Source organism: Equus przewalskii, chromosome 18, assembly GCF_037783145.1.
Source record: "Equus przewalskii isolate Varuska chromosome 18, EquPr2, whole genome shotgun sequence".
In the NCBI taxonomy this organism is placed as follows: Eukaryota; Metazoa; Chordata; class Mammalia; order Perissodactyla; family Equidae; genus Equus; species Equus przewalskii.
This window is the reverse complement of record NC_091848.1, coordinates 36,968,043-36,992,774: the sequence shown is the minus strand read 5'-3', so window position 1 is coordinate 36,992,774 and position 24,732 is coordinate 36,968,043. Positions and strand designations below refer to the sequence as shown.

General features: G+C 43.9%; 1 protein-coding gene across 43 annotated transcripts in view; it reads left to right on the top strand.

Moving 5' to 3' along the window:
* KALRN (kalirin RhoGEF kinase) overlaps window positions 1-24,732 on the top strand; it is a 635,442-nt gene that overhangs the window by 299,550 nt on the left and 311,160 nt on the right. For 38 of the 43 annotated variants that reach the window (XM_070583665.1, XM_070583666.1, XM_070583679.1 and 35 more), the window contains one exon: window positions 20,768-20,959. In XM_070583665.1, coding sequence (XP_070439766.1) covers window positions 20,768-20,959 — 192 coding nt within the window. Of the gene's footprint in view, window positions 1-20,145; window positions 20,386-20,482; window positions 20,960-24,732 lie in introns of those variants that run through there. The other 5 variants (XM_070583706.1, XM_070583704.1, XM_070583702.1 and 2 more) reach the window with 4 other exon arrangements.

The following is a 24,732-nucleotide window of genomic DNA, read 5'->3' as shown; positions in this document are numbered from 1 at the left end:
CTGGCCTGAGTCTTCATTTCCATTTTCTAGCCCAAAATGGTGGACAACACTTGGCCCAGCCCAGGAGATCATTTTTTATCTTCCACCTTTTGCTAAGCTCAGGCTATCATTAACCAAACCTCCTAATTTCCAAAATGTATCCCCTTTGCTAGCTCCTCAAGCCTATTTGAGAACCCCACTCAGTTTTGAGTTCCCATCTATTGGAACATATGGGATAGTGAAGAAAAGTGTAGTATCTGCAGTCAGTCTGTTCTTTCCTTTCATTGGCCTTGGGCCTTGTTACAATCACTTAATTTCCCTGAGCCCCAGTGTCCTCTCTAAAATGGAAATAGTGACACCTGCCCTGAAGAATGATGTGAGGGTTAGAAATAAATATGGCAAGTGCCTAATAGAGAATTTGGTTCATAGGAGGAACCAGATGAATGGTGGCCTCTGTGGCAGAAGTGGTGACTGTGGTAGTGGTGGTGATTGAATACATCCAAGCCTCACTCCCTTCCAGGCTAGGTTATCAAGTACTGTGCTGTCATCTCTCAAGACTCAGCTTGGTGTGGTCTGCTTAACTATTTTGCAAAGAGTAGGCCTGTCCTTTGAGATGGGCCAGGTGCCAAGGGGACAGATCAGCTACAGGTACTGATGAGCTAAGCCCTTGGGTTAAGCATTATGGAAGAGGTGGCCATCCCATTTGACCAGCCAGAACCAAGGAAAGGCAATAGAGTAATGGTGTGTCCTGCCTAGGAGTGGTGGGTAGGGGGTACTCAGCACTGGGCATCCAGGAGCCAGTACGTTCAGAAATCCAAGGAGGATGGACACTTTGCCTTGGGAAGGCTCATAACAAATAGCAGGGCTCTAGCCACTGGGCTGCAAATCAGAGGCAGGATTGCTGGAGCACCAGGCAAGGAAGGGCTGGCTCTTACGGACAGGGCAAAGTCTAGTTATCAAACCTGGGCCCCAGGGCAGGGCTGAATTGGCTGCCAGTGGAACCTGATATGGAAGACAGTCTGTTGGTAAGATGTGTTCCATTTGATTTCTGTAGCTAGACTGGAGCTGAGCCTGCCATGGGGCCCCAAAAAAGGGAGAAGGAAGCAAAGAGTCTGGGCACCAAGTAAGGGCACTCTCCCTTCTAAGGATTCTCTGATTCAGTTGGCCTCCTTAGAGGGGTACCAAGTGTGTAACTACTCGTTTCACTATGTGACAACATATTTACCTTGCACAGTGAAAATAACATACAGTTGGGAAGAATAAAGTTATCGTCTCTCAGCAGCGTTGACCCAGTACAGAAAGGAAACAGAGAACACTGTTCCAGAGGAGAGCTTTCTCATCTGCTCAGTATCGATTCTGAAAGCAAACCACATATTACCTACCATGTCTTCCAATAATTGATTGCAACATAGGTCAACCTGCCCAGATTAAGAGAAATCAAATCGACCTCCTTTCTCTTCCTTTCTTTCATTTCTGTGACACGTTGTGAGCAAGGAATGTGCTTGCTGCTGTGGAAGCCAGCATATCTAAGCTGAAAGTAAGAGGGAGCACGTGATGGATTTACATACGGGGGAATGTATGCGAATTCCACAATGGAAATATTTCTCCTAGATAAAAATATTTTTCAAAGTATTTGCAAGGTTTTAAACCTGTGCTATAAAGACAAAATAATAACTGCCATTTATTGAATACATACCTTTACCAGAAATATTTCACTTAATCCTTGAAACAACTCTATGGAGTAGGTTTTAATATTATCCTCATTTTCCCGATGAAGAGTCAGGCCTAGAGAAGATCATTCAAGTGCAGGAGGGAAGAATTGAACCCAGGTCGGCTGACCCCAGAGCCCACACGATTCTAGCACACATACATTCAGAGTAATGGGAAAAAACTGAGTTTATTCAACTCTCATTTTGATTATTTTTCCAAGTGAAGTTTCTATTTTATTTTTACCTTTTTATTTTTAATTACAAAACTACACATTTTCAATATAGAAGTGGAGATGAGCAAAAATGAGCAAAAATAATCCACCTACTCAGTTGTCTAATTGTCTAACAGTTGCTAATACTTTGGTGTTTATTCTTCCAGACATTCCCCTATTTCTATGTGTATGTACGTTGTTCACCAGCTTTTCTCACTTAATGATATATCCTTGGTAATACATATATATCTACAGTTATTTTTCTTTGCTGGTGAAGTCTTTAATATTAAGACTTCTTACTCTTGGCTATTAAAAGCAGGTACAGTTATAAGTGGGTAAGGAGAAGCATTGAAAACAGTGGGCTGGGTTGAAGCCAAGCATTCAGAATCTTTTCCCAAGAGAAAGCTTCAGAGAACGGCGATTTATAGTGCCCTCCCAGCCTTTTCAGGTCCCCATTGTAGGTGTGTGTGTTGGGGCCTGAGGACCTCCCAAGCTCCTCACCCTGGCTGGGGTGGGGCACAGTGATGGTGCTTGTGGTGGAGAGTGCTTCAAAACAGTAACATTGGTAGCCTCTGTCCTCCTCCTCCTCCATTCTTCTTCCTTCTTCCTTCTCCTCCTCCTCTTTTTCCTTCATGTCTGTCCCATCTTCTCCTGGGAGGTCCTTTCCTGAAATAGGGGCTCTATTGAGGGTCCAGGATACAGCACTCAGCTCTAGTCCAAGTGTGGTTTCAGGTGGGCAGAGTTTTCCAGGACCCCTCAGGGCTCTGTGATGTGAGTACTCCTTTGCTGTGGTATTCAGGGTGATAGGGAAAATCAGGAGTGTCGGGGCTGTAGGGTAAGGGCTTTTGAGAACTTGTGGGTAGATGATGCAGCTGAGGTAGGCTACAAGTACCAGGAACCAGCCCCTAAGAGCTCTGAGTGAAAGAGCTTCAGGCTGTATATTATGCAAACCAAAAAATAAACACACATTACCAATAAGAACAACCCACCAAGTGGATATGTGTCTTTTTTCTCTGCCAATGAGCAACCAGAGGCATTTTCATGAGCCAATTTTGTTTGGAATAAATTTTTAACTGGAGAAAAGCCCGCTGCCAGGTTCTGACAGGGACAAAGCATTACATCGAGTTATTCCACCTGGAAAGGAAGCCAGGTTTGGGGCAGAGGGAGCTGAGCTCTTATGGCCTCCTGCAATACCAGGTGACCTCCCAGCTGCATCAGGATTGGTGCCTGTATTTGTCTTGGGATCCGCAAGGCAAATGCCCAGCCAGCCCAAGGCGCTGCCCTTGGGTTTCAGCGGAGAATGGTGCAACTGTCCTACTGTATTCTAGGAGCTGACAACCCTACATATTGGCAACCTCAGCTGTAATTACATATCTCCATGGTGTTTCACACTGTGGGCTATTTTGTACAATATATTTGAACCTCAATGATGCCAAGCATGGATTGAAATAGCTCTGGTGGACTTTAGTCCATCACATGCCTAGAATTTGAAAATAACAGCAAGGGAAGGGGGCAGTGAATAAGGCTAAAAAGAGATCTCCAAATCCACATGATAGGCATTTTTCTGTTTTCTCCTTCTTTGTGAGACTTGGACTCTGCCTTAAATTATGGACTCTTTAGTGTCTTGGAAATTCACACGGTCAGTCTCATTTGCTTAAAAAAATACAGCTAAAGAAGAGAGGGTATTTGGGTGCAAACCTTGGCTCTGACCCACCTGCTTTACTGGTCACTCTGGTAAAAGTTTTACAAGTTTATAAAGTTAGAATAGCTTGAGATTTGACATTTACTCCAAGAAATTACATTCCCATGTGGTTTCAAGTGGCCAGAAGCTTTGGTACCAGATGACCTTGACACAGGGTAATTTCCTAGATTCTCTTCTTTCCCTCTGCCTCACGTGAAAGCCACTTCAACTATTAGTGCCATGATCTCCCCGTCAACCAAATGAGAGCTACAGATTCTTCCTACCTTCTTCCTTGTGGAAGGCAACGAGATCCAGTGAGAAGGATACAGGGATGGGAACACCTTGGTAGGAGGCCCAGAGCCACATGTATGTACGGGTCACCTAACCTCACCAAATCTTATTTCTACATCTATAAAATGGGAATAATATTTATTCCATCATAGTTGAAGTAGGTATTAAATGAGATAATGTACTTAAAAGCACTTTACGTCTGGAGCACAGAGGGAATGTAAATTACGATCATTATTATTTGAGGGATATAGTGACAGTTGATGAGATCATGTCTGGAACGCACTCAGAAAAGAGAAACTAAAGATATAGAGAAGATTGATGATATTGCCCCATACTGGGTGCTTCCCAAGAGAGAGAATGTGCTGACCAGTCTCTGAGTTTAACTGGACTCTTCATGCCTAGGGCTTCTTATACTGTTTGAGGGCCAGATTCCCATGAGGAACAGGATTAACTGGGGAAAGTTTCCACATTATAAAGCTAAAGCTAGTGATTTAATGAGCCTTGTTCTGATGTTTGTATAAGAGCAGATTCATGAGACTTTGGGGTCAGTAGTGGATTTTGGAAAATCAAGTGGAAACAGCATGATGCTTTGTATGTAGAGCGCTCTGACCAGTTGTCTTACATGCCCTTCTAACCAGAGAGAACAGGGAAGCCCTGCTCACAGTGACCTGCTCAACAGCAAGCAATGTCGCCCCAGCTCATGCCCAGCCCTTCCAGAGAGCCCTGGGGGTCTACAGTGGCTCTTGAGTCTACCTTTTTGGGATTCTGTGAAATTATTCACACCTGCCAGACCCCATCTCCTAGCCAGCTTGCTCCTATGCATTACATTACCATGCACATAACACTATTGTTTCTTTCTCCCTTTATAGTGTTGAGGGTGGGTTTGTATTGAATTGCTCATTGTTCTTGCCAAGGCTTTCAGGACTATGAGGATTATGGGTGTAGTCTGTGGTCATGAAAGTTAGTTCTTGGCCTGCGAAAGTTAGGAACATTTAGGAGCTCCAGATAAGAGGTGAATGATGGGATTTGAGCCTGGATCTTAGGACCTTTCCCTGTCTCTTGATCCAATCTCCAGCTATTCAGATTCTGCCCCGTTCCCTGAGGGCCATAAGTGGGGAGACTTTGATCTCCCATAGGATCTCTACTCTAAGAAAATGCCCCAGTGGGTGAGTCTTTTCACTCAATCTTCTAAGGAAAGGAAGTAGGAAGAACATGTTGTTTGCTTTTTGAAAGTGGGGATCCTGAGTTCTCAGAGGGCCCTGGGTCTTGACCAACCGTCTGTGGTGAACAGCCCTTAGTGGATATATGGTGTTCTGTCTTGGAGCAAATGTCTGAATCCAGCCCTCTTTGAGAAGAGTGTGGAGGTGGCCCGGTTCTTAGGTTCTGCTTCTTCTGTTTCTCTTGCATCCCTCACACCCTTCCCCACCACTCTTCCACACCACATGGCCAGTTTCTGGGGCTTGACCCACAGTGAGGACCAGAGCTAGGCTCTCTGACTCCAGAACTGAGCTTCTCTGAGGATAGTTGGGCCATTCTTCTTGAAGAGACATTAGCTACTTCTGCCATGTGCCACCAACAAGCTTTCCATCACCAACCCTGGCTTGAAGGAGAACCCCCAGGACTGTAACTGTCTTAGTTCCTTGCTAAGGCCCCTCACATCTTCCCGACTTCCCAATTTGGATCTCTGCCTGAGTCATTTTCTTGCCTGGCAGATTCCTCCCCTTGCCTTCACATTTTAGACTCTAAAGTTGGCTCAAAAACTTGCCTCTTTCTGAAAACTTCTCCACACTTATCCATCTTACCCTGATGGCTCCGTTACCTAGTGTGCCCTCAGCATTAAATCACCACTTTATACTACTGTCACACCTCATTTCTTTCGCGTCCTTGGAGAATGAACTGTTCTACATAATTTAATTTCATAGAAAACCAAGACTTAACCCTAAGCACTTCATGCTGCAACTTTTCAAATTTCATTTCTATTGATGGTGAACTTTCTGAAATAGAGTTTCAACTTTCCGTGCCTTGTATACAAAGCAGCCTGAATGTAATTCGCCCCCTTTGTTTTTGATGCCTTGGGGTGCACAGCAATGTTCACTAATTCCAGTCATGAGTAGAGACACTCTAGGGCCACTGCAGAGGCTAAGGTTTTCCCTTCAGTGAGGGTCCTTCCCAACACTGCAGTGTCCTTCTAGGGCTGGCCTGTGTTCAGGGGGGCCTGATCAGGGAATACAGCCTCTAGAGTAATATGTGTCACTCCTTGCGGGCTCTGGAGCGGCCCTGTGGCTAACAGCCATATTTCTCTTAGGTGATGATGATGATTTTTATGATACACCTGGGGAAGGTGAGATGTAAGTGACCTAGGTCTTTCTAAAGCCACTGAAATCCCAGTCCCTGACTGGACCAGCGAGACCGGAAGAGGGAGAATGATTCTTCTAGAATTGGATCTCTCCTATTATCACTTTCACTTTTGCATCACTCCATCTTTGTTTTGCTGATTTTCATTTAAAGAACCCTAAGCATTTCAACCCACACCAGCATGTCACTTTCATATTCCAAGTACCAGAGGACTGGCCCTGCCTGTCACACTGTGCTGCTGTCATTCAGCTCCTTGCCCTGGGCACTAGGGCTTTGATATTTATATAATGATGATAGGGAAGCCTTTCAACCAAGCCATACAGCCCCGTTCCAGACAGAGGCTCTGGGGAGTGTTGTCCATGAGGCTGCCTTACTTTTAAGTATTTCCAAATTTGACATGTCTCTTACTTCTGGCTGCTGAGGAAGACAACTCAGGGTTATGGGTAGTTGATGCTGGCACTCTGCCCAGGGAGAATAATTTCTAGCACTTCATAGGTGATTATTTTTAGCTGGGTCTTTTTTACATATATATGTCATACCAAAATCATGTTTCCTCTGAGCTATGATGAGCGATGTCATAAAGTCCAAACTGAGAAAGGTGAAATCTCTGACTGGGGGCTACAGAGAGATTTTACAATTTTTGTGATTGTATATTTCACTGCGGTTGGTCAAGCATTAGTATCTTCGGGATCCCAGAACCAGGAAAATTCACTCATCTCTAAGTTAAATACATTTGTAATGAAATTTATGTGTATTTCTAAATGCGCTCAATTGACATAAATATATTGGATCCTTATCTTTTCCTTTAAAATTTCTTTTGTTTGGTATTTTTCAGATTTTGAAAGAGATTCCTGTTTGTTTTAATAACAAGTGAAACCGTTGCAAAGATATGTAAATAAAAATGCTAATTACCCCTCCACTCCTACTTCACAACCCCTCCCTCCCTAGGTAATCACAGTTATCTCGCACATCTTTCTTACACATACAAAATAAGCAAACACATGGAAATACAAAAATTTTGTTTATTTTTGGGAATAATTTCTAAAGAATACCTTGCATATAATTTTTATACTTTAAATGATTTTTCCATTTTTTTCTGATTATAAAATTAATACATTTAGAATATTTGGAACATTATGAAATTAATATGTTAGAACATTTGGAAAAAAGGAAATAATGGAAAAGATAAATCATCCCTAATGTCACTCAGAGATAATTATATATAAACTATTAATATTATTGGCAGATTTCATTCAGCACAGCAGAATGCAGAGAATGTTTTGCTTGGGGGTCAAGTAAATGTGATTCCAGATCACCATCTGCTATTCACCAGCTATGTGAGCTTACTCAATTTCTTTACCTTTCCAACCCTCAGTTTTCTTATCTGTAACGTGACATAATAGCATAACCTACCACATGTAATAATGTTTGTGAGTGGGTCCAAAACTGGCAGCCATCATCATCAGTAGTAGCTTTTCCCAAAGATAGACAGATAGGTAGACAGAAAGAAAGGAAGAATCAGAACTATACTTTGGTTTATCCTGACTTCTTCACTTAATCTTATATCAGGAACACTTCCTCAGATCACTAAATAGTCTTCAAAACATAATTGTAATGATTGCCTCATGTGGCTGTAGCACAATGTAGTGAGCCATCCCCCTTGTCAACCCGTAAAAACAGAAACCAGTTTAAGAGGCAAAGAGTTTATTTGGGAATCAAAAATTGCAATTCAGGGAGCACAGATTCAGGTAGAAACCCAAATAGTGTCCTGCTAGGAAGTAAAAGTCAGGGATTTTTGAAGGCAAAGAAGGAATGGTTGCATTACAAAAAATTTTGGTTGGCGTTGGAGCAGAGAGCTAGTCTTGGCTAAATATTGATTGACTATTGATTCTATCTTCAGAAAGTCCACAATCATCAGTCTTTGTGATCGAGATGTCTGTTCTGATGACTTCTCAAACAATTGCTTGTAAAACAATTGCCGTTTTGGCCCAGTCCCAGGTTCAAGACAGGAAGGCAATTTCTCGGGAAAGGCGGCTCTGACTCCATTTTAAAATGGCTCCCATAAAGTCAATTTTGACACCCTATTATTAAACATTTTAGTTATTTCTAGTTTTTTACTTTTATAAACCACAGTTACAGTACTTACTAAGTAAAGTGTTAAATCTATTTTCTATCCTTAGCTCCCCCAAGTTTTTCGGGTCTTCAAGAGCATTACCACTCATGGAAAGGCTGTAGCCAAAGGCACAAGTGATTTATCTCACCTCAGTATTTCAGCCCAGGCTTTGAGCCCTGCTCTTGGATCAGTGGTTTCAGCCTTAGATAGTGGCTGCAATTATAATTACTGGGGAGCTTTTGAAAATATGCCATCAGATACTCTCCCAACCCTGCCCCGCCTCCCCGCCTGTTCTGCTTTGAGTAATCTGGGGGAGGGCCTGGCACTGCTTCCCCCACCCCCTCATCCTGTTGGACGAGAACCACAGCATTAGATGATTCCTTCAGTAAGCTTCTGCCATCGGAAGGATTATCAGAAAAGCACTGTAAACTGAGTAAGTTATATGGCCTCCCTCACTGGGGCTTCTTCTGTGGTCTTATGGTCTAAAACAGCGGTTCTAAACCGGAAGATGATTTACTCCCCAGGGAACATTTGGCAATATCTGGGGACATTTTTGGCTATTACCTCTGGGGAAGGGGTTGCGATTGGAATTCTGTGGGTAGAGGCCAGGGATGCTGTTAAACATCCTGCAGTACGCAGAACAGCCCCTGTATTCGTTTCCTAGGACTTCTGCAACAAAGTACTACAAACTGGGTGGATTAAACACAGAAATGTATTGTCTCACAGTTCTGTAAGCTAGAAGTCCGAGATCAAGGTGTCAGCAGGGTTCGTTCCTCCTGAGGGCTGTGAGGGAGAATCTGTTTCGGGCCTCTCTTCTAACTCCTGGTGGTTTGCTGGCCATCTTTGGCATTCCTTGGCTTGTGGCTGTATTACTGCAATTTTGGCCTTCACGTCCGTCACATGGCTCTCTCTCTCTCTCTGTATCTTCACATGGCCATCTTTTTATAAGCTCACCAGTCATATTGGATTAAAGCCCACCCAGTTTCAATATGACCTTGTCTTAACAAATTACGTCTGCAATGACACTGTTTCCAAAAAAGGTCACATTCTCAGGTACTGGGAGTTAAGGCTTCAACATATCTTTTTGGAGGGACAGAAGTCAACCCATAACAACCCCCAAAACAAATAATTATCCAGCCCAAAGTGTTAACAGTGCCGCTGTTGAGAAACCCTATTCCACATGTGGATCAAACCCAGGGAAGTCAACCAAGGTAAGAGCAGGGCAGGTAGGAGGGGTCCAGGGTCTGTGAAGGTGGAAAGTGAGCAGGACCACTATCAGTCAAGAGGGTCAGTGGCCTCTGCTTTTAGGTCAAAGATGGTGGGCTCCCTGCAGATCTCTTTAGATATGGATAGCCTTGGACCCCCAGGGCTACATGTGACCAAAAGGGGTGAAAGGACCTGAAGAGCACAGCTTACCAGTGTGGAAGCAGGAGTATGGGCCAGACCCTCTGCTTTGTTTGCTCATCATCTGACCCGCATCTCCCTGGGTCAGACACAGCCTTTCCCTGTCTGTCCCCTTCAGGGGTGGAACAGAAGAGAGAAAGAAATCCATAAGCCCCAAGGTTTACAGCGGTATTTTCGAGCCAACTGTCTTGTCTCTCCAAAGCCCTGTCTTCTCCCTCTCGCGCCCACTGCCTCCCACTGACAGCCAAACATAGAATATGGAAAACAGGAAAAACAGCAACACGGGAAAGTTACATCTTTTGAGAGAGAAGATTGCTTTGGGTACATCCCCCCTCCTCCCTCCAAATCTCTTGAATTGCCAAACCCTGCAGCAGGTGGCCCTACTCATCTTTGTTCTATGGAGGTGCTGTCTCGCCGACTGCTTGTTTCTTTGGCTTTAAGAATTCCACGTGAGAATGAGCTTGTACAGGGCCAGGGCAACTGGGCAGTCCACGTATACACGTCTGAATACGTAGGTCTACCTTCTTCACTTGTAAAATATTTTCTGTCCGCATTCTTCTGTTGCGGTTACGTGTTGCCCTTCATTATTTTGCCAGGTTGAGGAGAGAGAGGGGAAGGAGGGCGGGGGAGGGCAGCCAGGGTGGAGACGTGTTATCAAATTCCCAGAGTGGTGGGTTGCTTCCCAGCAGCAATATGGATGCCAGCTGGCTGCATCTGGGGCCTTCTTAGTGGGAAGAGGATTAAATGCTTCCCTCTACAATCTTCAGAGCATTGTCTATGCATGACACTCTCCTGGTGTTGATCTCCTAATTGCTCAGCTCCCTAGGACCCTCTGCTTTGCCCAAGGCTGCAGCTCTGGGCCAACTTCTGCCCTCTAGTGCCTTTCTGTCTGCACCATCTTCTTTGTGTTCGGTGTAGGCACCAGTCCTGGCTCTCCCAGGCCTGCCTCACAGCCCTGTCTCTGCCCTCATCTGCTCTCCATGCCCTGGAGGCATGGGTGGAGAGGGTCAGGGAGAAAGTCCTTCCTTGCTTTGTCTCAGTTCCCTAAGGGTGGTCGCATGTTCTGGAATCTGGCTAGTCCTTTCTTACAAGCTGGACCTGGTGTCTTCTGTCAAATCACACCTTGTAACCTGTGTTGGCAGCCTCTAGGACTGACCCTGCCTTTTGGCCCAGAAGCAAAGTGTGTCTATGCTGTTGTTATTATTCTATAAAATAGATAATATGCTAACAGTAAATTCTCATTGTTTCTTTTGCTGTCTTCCCTGAGAGTGACTAGACATTCATCTGCCAGCCTGCAGCTGAGGGGAAATACCTTGAAGTTCCTTTCAGTTTAGAGCATAGCATGTAAATGCAGAGGGTTCCTGAGGATTACAAGGAAAGAAAAGGAATCAGCAAAAGAGAGAACACCCTAGCAAAGAACAACTGCTCTTCTTTTCTCAGAATACCTAGAACTAGGAACATTCTAAAACACATAAAAGTTAGACTGCAGGAAAATAAAACTTTACTTTAAAAAATGTGGAGTTCTGAAAATAAAGCATTTCTCATTAATAGGAAAAGGTGCTGCAGTATTTTAGATATAGAGAGGAAAATGCTCTCTGCAAGCAGAGATGTGTATGAGAATGGGACAGGTGATGATCGCGTATGTAAATGTGGTAAAGCCAGTGTGTAGGTTCCCAGAGATAATCTCAGCACCCAAACTATCTGTGTTGGGAGGTATCGGCATCTGCAGTAGTGATTTTTGGTATCAGTCCCAGTTAGTAGGCTGAAGATTTGTACAGTCTCCAATTTAAGGAGCATCTCATTAGGACTACTATTAGACACTCCTTGTTTGGACATACAAATTGCCCTAATGGAGGTGACTATTGTTTGTTCCATTACTCAAGACATCTAGGAAGATGTCCTTCCAGCGGATGTAATGTGGTGGGTTAACCCACCACTGGTACCAAGAAGTGGTTTCTTCCTTTCCTTCCTACTGCTTCCCACCAAAGACCACTTTGCCTTTGTCAGTCCCTCCCCTTCCTCCCCTGAAAGGGCCAGCAGATGGAGGAGAAATGTGTGCCTGGTGCTCCAAGATGAAAACTCGAAAACATTTTCCTGTACCACCCGAGTTATAAATTTTGGTTGATTGTACATGATGTGCTGTATCAGTACTATTCTTTAAACATATTGTGTGCTCAACTGAATTTCTTTACTTTATCCTGGTAATCTAACTCCCATTTACGTGGACAGTACATTTCTAGTGCTGAATAAGAGGCTCACAAAGGAACTTTTGGATCACTACTCATTCTTAAACTGGGGACTACCTACATTAGGAGATAACGTAAACATCCACTTCCAAGCCTTACTGCTGACGGGATGCTGGGCTGCAGAGTTTTTGGGTTGAGTGCCTATCGAAAGGAGAGCACTGTGCCTACTAGGTACACTGATGAGTAGTTGAGATAGAAAAGATGACTAAGATAGGACTCGTTCCTTCAAGGAGAATGCAGTGAGAGTGAGTATAATGCAAAGTAACAGAGAAGCAGAGGAAATGGAAATTTTGCATTGAGTCTCAGAGAGGTACATGATTCAATGAAGTGGAGCACACTGAACTTAACTACCTGGCCACCAGAGCTGTCCTGCAGTTTATTAGTTTTTGTCTCACATATTTTGAAGCTTTGTTATTAGGTGCATAAATGTTTAGGATTATTATCTTCTCTTGATGAATTGACTTCTTTATCATTATGAAATGACCTTCTTTTTCCATGGTATTATATTTGCTCTGAAATCTACTGTCTGAAATTATTATATCTACCCCAGCTTTCTTTCTTTCTTTTTTTTTTTTTTTTTGAGGAAGATCAGCCCTGAGCTAACGTCTGCTGTCAATCCACCTCATTTTGCTGAGGAAGATTGGCCCTGAGCTAACATCCATGCTCATCTTCCTCTACTTTATGTGTGGGAAGCCTACCACAGCATGGCTTGCCAAGCAGTGCCACGTCCACACCCGGGATCTGAACTGGCGAATCTCGGGTCACCACAGTGGAACATGCACACTTAACCACTGTGCCAGCCCCGCCCCCCCAGCTTTCTTTTGATTAGTGTTATCAAGCTATATTTTTTCTATCTTTTTGCTTTTAACCTATTTGTGTCTTTACATTTAAAGCACATTCCTCGTAGACAGCGTATAGTTGGAACTTACCTTTTAATCCCTGTCTTTTGATTGTAGCATTTAGACAGTTTATATTTAATGTGATTATTGATATGTTTGGATTTAAATCTATCATCTTGTGTTTTTTTCCTAATTGTTTCATCTATTCTTTGTTATTTTTCTCTCTTTCTTTCTTTTTTGGATTAATTGAATATCTTTTATGATTCCATTTTATCTCCTTTGTTGGCTAATTAAATATAACTCTTTGTTACTTTAATGGTTGCTTTAGGGTTTATAGTATGTGTCTTTAATTTATCACAGTCTACTTTCAAGTGATATTATTGCCACTTTACATGTAGTATAAGAATCTTACAACAGTACACTTCTGTTTCTATCCTGGCCTTTGTGCTATTATTGTCCTATGTTTTACTTATACATGTGCTATAAACCCCATACTACATTGTTATTATTTTTGTTTAAACATTCAGTTATCTTTTAAAGAGATTTAAACAATAAGAAAAAATCCTATATATTTACCCATATAGTTAGCATTTCTAGTACTCTTCCTTCCTATGTGTGGATCCATGTTTCCACCTGTTACCACTTTTCTTCTTCCTGAAGGACTCCTTTTAACATTTCTTGTCATGCAAGTCTGCTAGTAAAGAAATCTTCAAGCTTTTGTAAGCATTAAAGTGTCTTTATTTCACCTTTGTTTTTGAAAAATATTTGTGGTGGGCATAGAATTCTAGGTTGACTTTTATTTATTTTTACTTTAAAGATGTTGCTCCACTGTTTTCTTGCTTGTACTGTTTCTGATGAAAAGTCTTCTGTCATCCTCATCTGTGTTCCTTTGTGTGTAGCAAGTCTTTTTCCTTTAGCCACTTTTAATATTTTCTTTTCTTTTTTCCCCCACTTGATTTGACTCAATTTTTATGTGCTTTGGTGTAGTTTTCCCTGTGTTTCTTGTCTTGAGAGTTTGTTGAGTTTCTTGGATTTATGGATTTATGGTTTTCATCAAGTTTGGAAACTTTCTGGTCATTATTTCTTCAAATATCTTTTCCTCTCCCCTCCTCCTCTTTGAGAGATTTCAATTACATGTATATTAGCCTGCTTAAAGTTGTCCCAGAGTTCACTGATGCTTCATTTTTAGAAATTCTTTTCCTCGAAGCATTTCATTTTGAATAGTTTCTATTGCTATGTTCTCAACTTCAGTAGTCCTTTCTTCTGCAATGTCTAACCTGCTGTTAATACCATCCAGTATATTTTTCATATCTAGAAAAGCAAGGTCTTTTTTTTAATATATTCTATTTCTCTACTTAACTTTTTGAACATATGAAGTAGTTTTAATAACCATTTTAATACCCTGTCTGTTAATTTTAATATCTATGTCAGTTCTGGTTCAGTTTTGATTGATTCTTCTCCTCATCATAGTTTATATTTTCCTGCTTCATTGTATGCCTGGTAATTTTTTCTAGATACTAGACATTGTGAATTTTACCTTCTTGGTTGCTGGATATTTCTGTATTCCTATATATATTCTTAAGCTTTGTTCTGGGACAGAGTTAAGTTACTGAAAAAAGTTTGATCCTTTCAGGTCTTTCTTTTAAAATATGTTGGGTGAGACTAGAGCAGTGCTCAGTCTAGGGCTCATTATTTACCCCTGCTGAGGCAAGACTCCTCTGAGTACTCAACTCAATATCCTGTGAATCAGGAGGTTTTCCAGTCTCACTGGTGGAGACAGGTACTGTTCCTAGCCCTGTGTGGGTCCTGGGTGCTGTTACCTATAATCGTTTCAAGTGGTTCTTTCCCCAGCATTGCATAGTTTTCTCACGCACAGATGGATCCTCAGCAGATCTGCCCCAGATTGGGTAAGAAGGGAAAGTGAAAGAGATTTGTTTGTCAACTATAAAGTACTATTTAAATGCAAAGATTGGGGCGTTACCTTGATTTGCCTGCCATTCACTAATATCAAGATCCAGAGACAAGTCTGCCCCTCCCTAGTGCCTGCGTGTCTCCTGTTCCTTTAATGCTTGTGTACTTTTGCTTCTTTCCTCTCACTGCCCATTGGTTCCAGTCATGCCAACCTGGAGAAATAATCATCAGGAGGGACGATCTCTCCTGGTCCTCTGGTATGCATGTTTTCCAGTCCACACTGCCTCTTTTGAATAATGAGTGACTTCTAGGCCTCATCCTTCATCCCCAGAGCAAGGTGCTAACTCCATGTTACCAAGGAGATCAACTCCTGACACCAGAAGTGTCTATATTCACTGTTTCTTTCATCCCTTGCCTTTAAGAAGCCTGCCTCCTGTCCCTCTGCTTCACCCCAAGAAGTCTGAAACCATACCTGTATTTCTGGGATGCCTGTGTTTTTGGAGACAAGTTATGCTAGAATGCTTTGTTTTTTCCCTGAGGAAAAAGCAAAAAAGTAATGGACCAAGGCTGCAGCAGGGGAATGGGAGGTAGACTTTAGGGCTGAATTATCTGGGGCATTTTACCTGGTTGACACAGGCTTGGGGGCTGGGGAGGGAAGATTAGGAACTGCAGCCATCCCTATGGCCCAAATCTCTGACTCAGGGCTCTGGCTACCACAGGCCCTCTTGAAAGCCCCAAGGGCCGAGGGATTGGTATCCCAGCACTCATAACTCTTTTTTGATGTATCAGTTGGGAAATGTTGATAAGGGGTCAAATCCAAGGCAGGGTCTGCGAGGCTAGGAAACCAAAGAATGCCTAGGAACTGCATTCAGAGTGAGGTTGGACTCTGGCCCTGGGGCAGAAGCTGTTGTTTATTTGATCGGAAGGAGAGTAGAAGCCTGTTGTGATCCTTGCCCCACCTTGGGGCATTGACAGGCATAAGTGTATTGCTCTGTTAACACTTCAGTTGATATTCTCTAAGCACATTCGTATTTCAAGATTGTGCCAGGAGGTAGGATAAACCAAATGGGATTGAACATTGAACATGAATTCTAGCATGTCAGGTCTTGTATGAAGTCGTTGATGAGGGCCAAGGATTGATTATTATGATTGATGGGGATTGTTGCATTCTTTAATTTATTAATTCATTCACTAAATATTTATGGAGAACTTACTTCGTGCAAAGCATGAAGGGAAAGAGGTGAAAGACATTATCTGCCCCTAAGTGGATGAGAAGGGCAAACATTTGCTTTAGAATATAGCAGGTACCAAGGAGGAGGTTGGACAGGTCACTCTGGGAGCTCAGAGGAGCACATCTAAGCCAGCCTTGAGAGAGAAGTGGCTATGAGGGTAGACTTCCTGGAGGAAGTGATGCCTGGGCTGGGTCTTAAAGGGTAAGTAAAAGTTGGTCAGGTAGGAAAGCAGGGAATGGCGTCCTGGGCAAAAGCACAGAGGAATGATTCAGTGCAGTGAGTTTCTGGAAGTGTAAGCAATTTATTTTATAGACTGTTTGTAGGGGAGTGATGTGAGCTGAAGCTGAATGGAAAAACAGGTGTCAGATGAAGAAGGGCCTTGCATGTCATGCTAAGGTATTTACCTCAAAGGTAGGGGGAAGCCACTGAACAGTTTTAAGTAGAAGAGAGGGGTGACTGGATCTGAATTTTAGAAGCTCTTTCTGGTAGTGATGGGGAGGGTGGCTGGGCAGCCGGTAGAGCAGGGAGCCCAGCTTTTAGTGCTGACCCCGTTGCCTCCCACCTATCTTTACTGTCCCTTTCTCTCTATGAAATCTGTTATCTAGCTCCTCCCTGCCTTATTCAATGGGATCTCCTGCCACTGCCCAATTTTAGTCAGATTGGCTCAACTTGTCCAAACATGCCATGCTCATTCCCATCTCTGAGTCTTGTTCATGCAACAAACATTTAGTGAGTGCCTACTGTGTACCACCCACCGTGCCTGGCATGGAGAACCAAAGATGAATGAGACATGGAACTCACCTTTAAGGAGTGCACAGACCAGTATGGAGATACCCATGGCAGCACATTGTTACTGTGAGCATGAGAATGGCTGCGGTATGGAAGAAACAGAGAGAACCGTGGGCAAAAGGAGAGAGTCCTGACTGTGAGAAGACCTCCTCCTTCTCTGCTAAATCCTGCCCCTCCTCAGGCTTCTGCCTTCACTCTGTTTAGATTCAGGGTCGTGTCTCTCTACATGATAAACCAGTCGCACCTCTCTTCTACTTAAACTGTTTTGTGGCCTCCCACTACTTTGGAGTAAAACACCTCAGCGTGGCATGCAAGGCCCTTCTTCATCTGACAGGGTAGTGCAGTGGTTTGGAGTTCAGGCTCTGAAGCCAGGCAACAAAATTTTAATCTTGGTTCTACCATTTATGAAACATGTGACCTTGGCCAGAAATTCTCTGTGCCTCAGTTTCTTCATCTGTAAAATGGGGTTGATGGCTATATTAACTTCATAGGATTATTGTGAAGATTAAATGAGTTAATATGCATATAAACCTTTAGAAGGTTCTTGGTGTGTGAAAAATATTCAATCATTATTGGCTATTTTTCTCAGTTTTTACTCATTTTCTTCTCAGCACCTATCTCGTGTTGAGAAACTTTAACCCCTAGTTATCTATTATTGTGTTGCTTGCCCCATTTTCTGTGTTGTCATGTTATTTCTCTCAGGGATGACTCTATTCTCCTTTGAGGCAGCATACATTGTATATGTGTCTGTACTCCTGAGACACCCACAGTGATAGGTATATGTTAGGGTGACCAGCCATCCCAGTCTGCCTAGGATGACAGGCTTGCCAGGATGACAGGCTTGCCAGGACATGGGACTTTCTGTTTTAAAACCAGAGAAGTCCTGGGCATACCAGGACAACTTATCCACCTTACATCTGGTAGTCACTTTGATACTGAATTCGGTTCATTTTGCCCATTGCACAGTGATGCCAATCACCGAGATGATGAGTTTGCAAAGAGAAAGGGTTTAATCACAGAGCAGCCAAGCGAGGAGGCAGGAGAACCAATCTCAAATCCACCTCCCAGAGAAATGGGGATCAGGGATGTTTCTGGGATAAAGGTGTGGGGTGGTCTGAAGTGGGAATAGATGATTGGCGGTAAGGAGAAGGGAGGTAATTTATGATCTGCACAAGCGTAGTCAAGCTTCATGGCTTTTTCTAGGATGCATGTTCACAAAATGGTGGCTTTACTATGATCTGAGGGTGGAGTTTTCAGCTCCTTGACCTCAAAGGGTCACCTATGGGTCATCTAGCACAGGCCCAGTTGATGAGTCGGTGGTCTTAACCAGCCTTAACTGGCCAGGGAGTCAACTCTCAGTTCCTGAAAAACTCAAGCACCTGTTACCATGGTGACCCAGGCCGTCAGAGATGTTATCTGTAGGGTGGGTTTTAGTAATGCATCATCTAACCACTTTCACAAATAGACAACTGAGTATAGTTAACTGAGTATAGTTAAAGCAAGTTGAGCCCCGGTTTCAACTTCAGTTTTGCTTTTTATTTATCTCTTTTTAAAAATTTTTTTAAGATTTTTTATTTTTCCTTTTTCTCCCCAAAGCCCCCTGGTACATAGTTGTGTATTTTTAGTTATGGGTCCTTCTAGTTGTGGCATGTGGGACGCCACTTCAGCATGGCTTGATGAGCAGTACCATGTCCATACCCAGGATTCAAACCAGCGAAACCCTGGGCCGCTGAAGCCAAGCACGCGAACATAACCACTCGGCCATGGGGCCGGCCCCTTATTTATCTCTTATTGCTTCCAAATTTAACTTGAAAGCAAGCTTGCTTTGGCTTTGCCACAAATTTTTATTTATTGGCTAGAAAATACAAAATCACAGCCTCTGGCTTTCTTTGGGGTTCCTTGAGATTCCCTAACGTTTTAAGCGGAAAATTTGAGGGATTCCTGAAAAAAAAAAACCTCTCCCGTCAGCTCTGGGTATATTTTCTAGAAATTAAGGACAACTGCATAAGAGCCTTCCTCAACCTGACCCACAGCCCCAGAGGTTTCCTCCTGTGGGTCATTTCCCACCTCTGCGGGTGTTTCCATCATGACTCTGAGTACTTGCTTCATTTGCTTTCCAGAATTGAGGCACCTTTATTTAACTAAGTGGCAGAGCCTCTTTCCTCACACAGGGATCATCTGGTTTGGTGTGAATTCCCCAGGTGGGGCCAAAGGATTTTTCTTCCTTTTCCGCCTCAGCCCCACCCCCACCTCACCTGCTGTAGGATGGCATTTACCTTGGGCAGTTGCTGTTCAGACAGTGTAGGATCCATAGCCTCTCTTGGTATTCCTTAAAGCTGTGACACATTTGCTGAAGGCTTGCTCATCTGCAGTACAATCAAGAGGCTGGGTCAACAGCCTCTGAAAAGCTCCACCCCTGTGTATTAGTTTGCTAGGGCTGCTGTAACAAGGGATCACAAATTGGGTGCTTAAACAAAAGAAATGTATTGTCTCACAGTTCTAGAGGCTAGAAGTCCAAGATCAAGGTGTCAGCAGGGTTGGTTCCTTCTGAGGGATATGAGGGAGAATTGTTCCATGCCTGTCTCGTAACTTGTGGTGGTTTGCTGGCGATCTTTGGCATTCCTCGGCTTGTAGATACATCCCCGGATCTCTGCCTTCCCCTTCGCACAGTGTTCTCTCTTGGTGTGTGTCTGTCTCTTTAATGGGGTTCTTTTTGTAAGGACACTTTAGGGCCCCACCCTACTTTGCTATGACTTGATCTTAACTAATTACATCTGCAGTGACTGTGTTTCGAGGTCTCATTATTAGGTCCTGGGGGTTAGGACTTCAACATATGAATTTAGTGGGGGGACACAACGCAATCTTTAACACCTCCATCTTCAGATGAGTCCCAAAACCTCCATGGAGACTGGAGGCCACTTCTCTGTGGGCAAAGTAAAGCAACACACCGTCCTTGCTCCCTAATCCTTTTCAATTCTCCACTCACTTTGCGTGTGACCCTGACTGTTTCTGCTGCCAGATTCACATCGTCACCAGCAACTACTTGTTCATCACTCTATAGGGCATTGTGCAACTAGAGGGATATTCAGAAATATACTGTATACCTGGGTCACCAGCTCTAAATCAAGGTATACCAAGAGATCTTTTTTAAGGGAAACCTGCTCAGGAAAAGTCATATCCGTGGCATAGGTGTAATAACTATTATAAAGGCAGTGGCTTGCATCCTGACAAATAATAATTACAAGTTGGTTGCCTTTTAAAATGATCTGGAGAATACCATGGTGTGTACAGACGTGGAGGAGTATGTGTGGGAGCGAGTGTGTGTGGGTGAAAGTGGTATGCATGCAGCAGCTTATGATAAACAAAATCAGGCTCCTCCCCAACCTTCCTGCAAGCAGTAAGCCTTCCCTGGGCACAGGGAATGGTCTGCATCTCCTCAGCCTGTGCCTGCTTCCTTCTGTCAGCTCCCTGAGTTGCTGACCCCTTCCCCTCCAAAGAGATAGCACTGTTCCAAAAGATAAACACCAGTAGTTACAAGGAACTTGGGGGAAAAGTTGAGCAAGTCTCCCAGTTATTGTCTCCCTGGCGTTCTCACATAGAAACCCAGAGATCTTTGTGGATGAGGTATTTCCGACTCTGGCAGTTAACTGCCTGAGATGTGGGGGCAATGATGGATCTTTGCGGTGGGAGGGGAGCGGATGGGGAATGAGGATTCTCGCTTGTCTCCTCGCTTCTTTCCAGGGACGCCCCACCTCTGAGAAATCCCAGGGACGGAGGAGGCACCTAGCTAGTGCCCGCTGGTGCTGAGCTGCCAAGCAGGCTGCTAGCTTGCTGAGAGGCGGCGGGTGAGCTCGGCGCTCCGCTCCTCGGTGCCAGATCAGGGAGCTGTCGGCTCAGCGCCCACGCCCTGTGCTCCAGCTTTGGGCAGCCCCGGGTGGGCTGGGGGAAGGCGCGAAGCTCGGTCCGTGACTGCAGGTTGACTTTCCCTCCCTGTTGTTGCCGGCAGAACACATACACCAATGCTGACAAGCTCCTAGAAGCAGCGGAGCAGCTGGCCCAGACGGGGGAATGTGACCCCGAGGAGATCTACAAGGCAGCTCGACACCTGGAGGTGCGCATCCAAGACTTTGTGCGCAGGGTGGAGCAGCGGAAGCTTCTCCTGGACATGTCTGTCTCCTTCCACACGCACACCAAAGAGGTAAGCGGAGCTGGTGGAGACAGGGCATTGTCTGGGTTGATATGTTCTGGCCAGGGGCAGGTCCATTTCCTGGTAAGATGGTCCCCAAGGTATGCCCAGTATCTTGGGGGTCTTAGGATTGCTAGCTTCCTGATGGTGATGATATTAACAATTTGCTCCTGATAACCTGTATTTAGGTCTCAACCAAAATGCGGCAAAATTTCCTCCTCGTCCCTAGTGAGGAGGGGGTGGCAGAAGCAGGTGGCCTGGGGAGTCTGCTAGAGTGTTCAGTCTGCAGCTGGAGAAATTAGGGAATCCCTGGTATAGAAACTCACTGCGGGAGGAAACAGAAAACAGCAGAGACTCCCTCCCATCTCATCCCTAATTTCTCTTGGTTGCTGTTTGCTGTCAAAAATCAGAGTCCTGCAGAACTTGATCATCTTTGCTACCAGCAAGGAACATACAGAGTTTGCAAATGTTTCGTATGTTTATTTATTTTTTTAAAACAAGGGATTCAATCTTTTTAATGAGGTCAGCCGCAGGGGCATGTTAAAGTGAATTGGTCCTCACCTTGCCTGATCGTGGAGTGGCGGCCAGCGAAGGAAGGGGGACCGAGGTGCCCTCCACACAGGAGGAGGCCAGCTGGGCTTAAACCTGGCCCTGAATCATTCTCGAAGTGGAGACAGGAGAGGGGAGGTTGGATTACATTCTGTTGTTGGCAAGGCAGAGGGGCCCTTAGAGAGGAGGAGGGTTGCAAACCGGTGATTGCCTTTCATTTCTGATTACCCTGGGCACTCTGAAATGGAGTAAGTGGCCAGTGAGGAGGCACACTTAGCGTCTTCTATAATACCACCCTTGGCAGATGGACTCATTAGGTGTATGCATGCTTGTGTTCCCCCAGGAATTCATTTTAATGGAGTATTAATTAAGGTTTAATTGCTGCTCAGGAAAAGAAAAATTAACCCTACTTAATTAAGTTGATTTTTTGATATTTGAAATGCGTTAAGAAGCCTGGTTGTTACTACTTCACAGGCTTTTCTGACGCTTTGTGAGAATGAATGCGAAGCAGTGCAGCGCCTATCAGAGACAAACCTGAAAAGATGATGTTTTCTAAACTGAGATTCCCCAGGCAGTTGAAGGGCTGGGGAGCTAGCCCCCTGACGCTGGCTCTGCTTTCTCTCCGTGGGACCCACAACCACTCTCTGATGAGTCTCTGTAAATCGAGGGGATTAGCTTTAATCCAGGTTTTCCTGCCTGGTTGTCTGCTTGCTTGTGGCTCACCCACTTCTTAATAATGGCCTCAAAAACCAAAGGCATGTGTATTCTCTTTTAATTATGATCCTGTGGGTGATGGAATGGAGTGTGAATAAATGGGAGTCATGTTCCTTGTGAGGGCTGTGGGGGTGCTGGCTCCCCAAGGAGTTGGTGGACACGGTCAGTTTCCATGGAAATGCCACTCCTGAAAGGGCGACCATGGCTTCCAGGAAGCCTTTCTAGCCAAATCTCCCACCTTCTCGACATGGAGCTAAAAGGCTGGGATTCTAGTCCAGATTCTGCTGCTACAGAACCATGTGAACTTGTGCAAATCACTATGTCCCTGGCCCTGGGCTCCCTCATCTATAAAATTATGCACTTGGACTCAGTGGCTATAAGGCCTCTTATGGTTTTCATGTGAGTCCAAGATTCCTTTCTTTTTCTTCTCGTCTTCTTCTTTATTTGATATTGATAATAATAATAATTAATAATAATAGTAACTAAGCCTGGAGTAGTCCAGGTGATTTTTCTAGCCTAAGATTTAGTTCATGGTAAGCACTCAAAGTATATTAGGTAGTATTTTTTAAAATTTGGGTACCTACTACTTGCCAGACACGTATATCATCCTCATGTTAGTCTTATGATATAGATTTTATTAAACATATTTTCATGTGGGAAAACTAAGGCTCAGAAGGATCTCCGTCTGAGGTTACAGAGCTTCTCAGTAGCACAGCAGAGATGTTACCTGTGCTCCTCTCGAGTGCCCTGGGGCTCTTAACCACCAGCCCCGCTCACTGTCTTTCTTTTTTCCTCTTGAGTCTCCTCTGCTCTTCTTCCTTCTCCTTACTCTTCTGTTTCCCCTTTACGTTTTCAAACCCAAACACAGGGACTTGATGGGCAGGGCAGATCTTAGCTGAGAAGTGTAAAGTGTTACCAGGGTTGAGGGTGTGGGAGATGGGAATAGTCATTGTTAACCATGGTTTTCCCAGATTTCTCTCCAACCTTCTAAGCTTGGTCCTATTTGAACCTGAGACTTGCTCTCCCACTCAGACTCAGCTTATAGAAGCACATTCATGTGAAATAGTACTAAAGAGAGCAACTTGATACTAAGGCAGGGGAAGAAAGAGAGGGAACTATGATGTATTTAGCTTCTGCCATGTGCTAGACTATCTATCTATCTGTCTAATCACTAGCCACGAGAATTGTCATTTTTTATTCCAATTTTGCAGATCAGAGAAATTAATAATTTGCCCAGAGTCTTAGAGCTAGGATGTGGTAAATGTAGGAATTGATCTCAAGTCCTTCTGACTCCAAAGCCCATGCTTTTTCTTCTTTGCCATGTAGACTTGCATATAAAGGCCAGGAAATAGAGGCTGGCAGGAGTTTTCTCCAACAGGGAATTTGTTCAAGCAAGCGGCTGTCAGGAAGTAGCATAGTCTCATTCCCTGGATCCCAAAATATGAGAGAAATTAGGAGCAGTCCTGCCTGGATGCAAAGGGGTGTGTGACTGTGAGGATCTTTTGATTCAAGAGATGTACAGCTCTCAGATTCTGACTTTTTGTCAGGATGGAAAGAAAAGCATCATTTTGAGTGGCTGTCATGGAGGAGCTGTTCTTGGGGCCATCCAGCTGGACTTGCTATCTGCATGTTCCCTTTCAGTCACCTTCCCACTCCCCAACTAGTCTGTCCGAGGCCCCCTTTAAGCAGGGTAGAGAATAAGACATATGTGTATGTTTGTACACAACTATGTATTGTGTATGCATATACATATATTTGCATGTGTATCTGTGCACACATACACATATGTGTGTTACACACACACATTAAGTACAGCGAGATCTTAGATGCCAGGGAGGTCTGATTTCCAGATCTAGATCTTCATTGGGTATGCTGTGTACCTTTGGGAAAATTACTTAATGTCTGTTACTTGGTGATAATGATGATGATGATGATTACAAAATCGAGTAGTAGAATGCTCACCTATTTTTTTTCTTGACAATGGGAGGCTAGTCATTTCTCCTAAAAAAGAAAAGAAGGCAAAGCCCATTCTATCACATTTTTGACCTACTCTAGTTCTCTGACTTGAACTCTACAGGTAATATAAGTAAAGACAGGCGGGGTGGGGAATCTGAACTGCCCATGGGAGCTTTCCTCACCTGTATAGCAGGCAGAAGTGGATTATTAGGTAGGCAGAAGTGAGCATCCTTGGATGATCTAATGAAGAAGGACCTCCTGTGGTTTGATCTTTCTGTATTCTATTTAATACCTCTCAAGGTCAATTAACTCTTGACTCCTTCATCTTGACTCTATAGTCCAACTTCTGGCTTTTTTACTCCAGGCAAGATTAGTGGCCAAGTCTACTAGTGTGCAAGTCTGTTAGGGAATTTTGAGTTGGTATGGTTGTTTTTCCCTCTTATGGTAAATAGAGTGAATGGAAGGATGATCTTCTGCTCAGTTTTGTTAAAATGGCCTTGGGTGGTATTGAGTTGGCTGATAAATATTGTCATAGATCCTTCCTGCCTAGTTATGGTTGCCTCCTT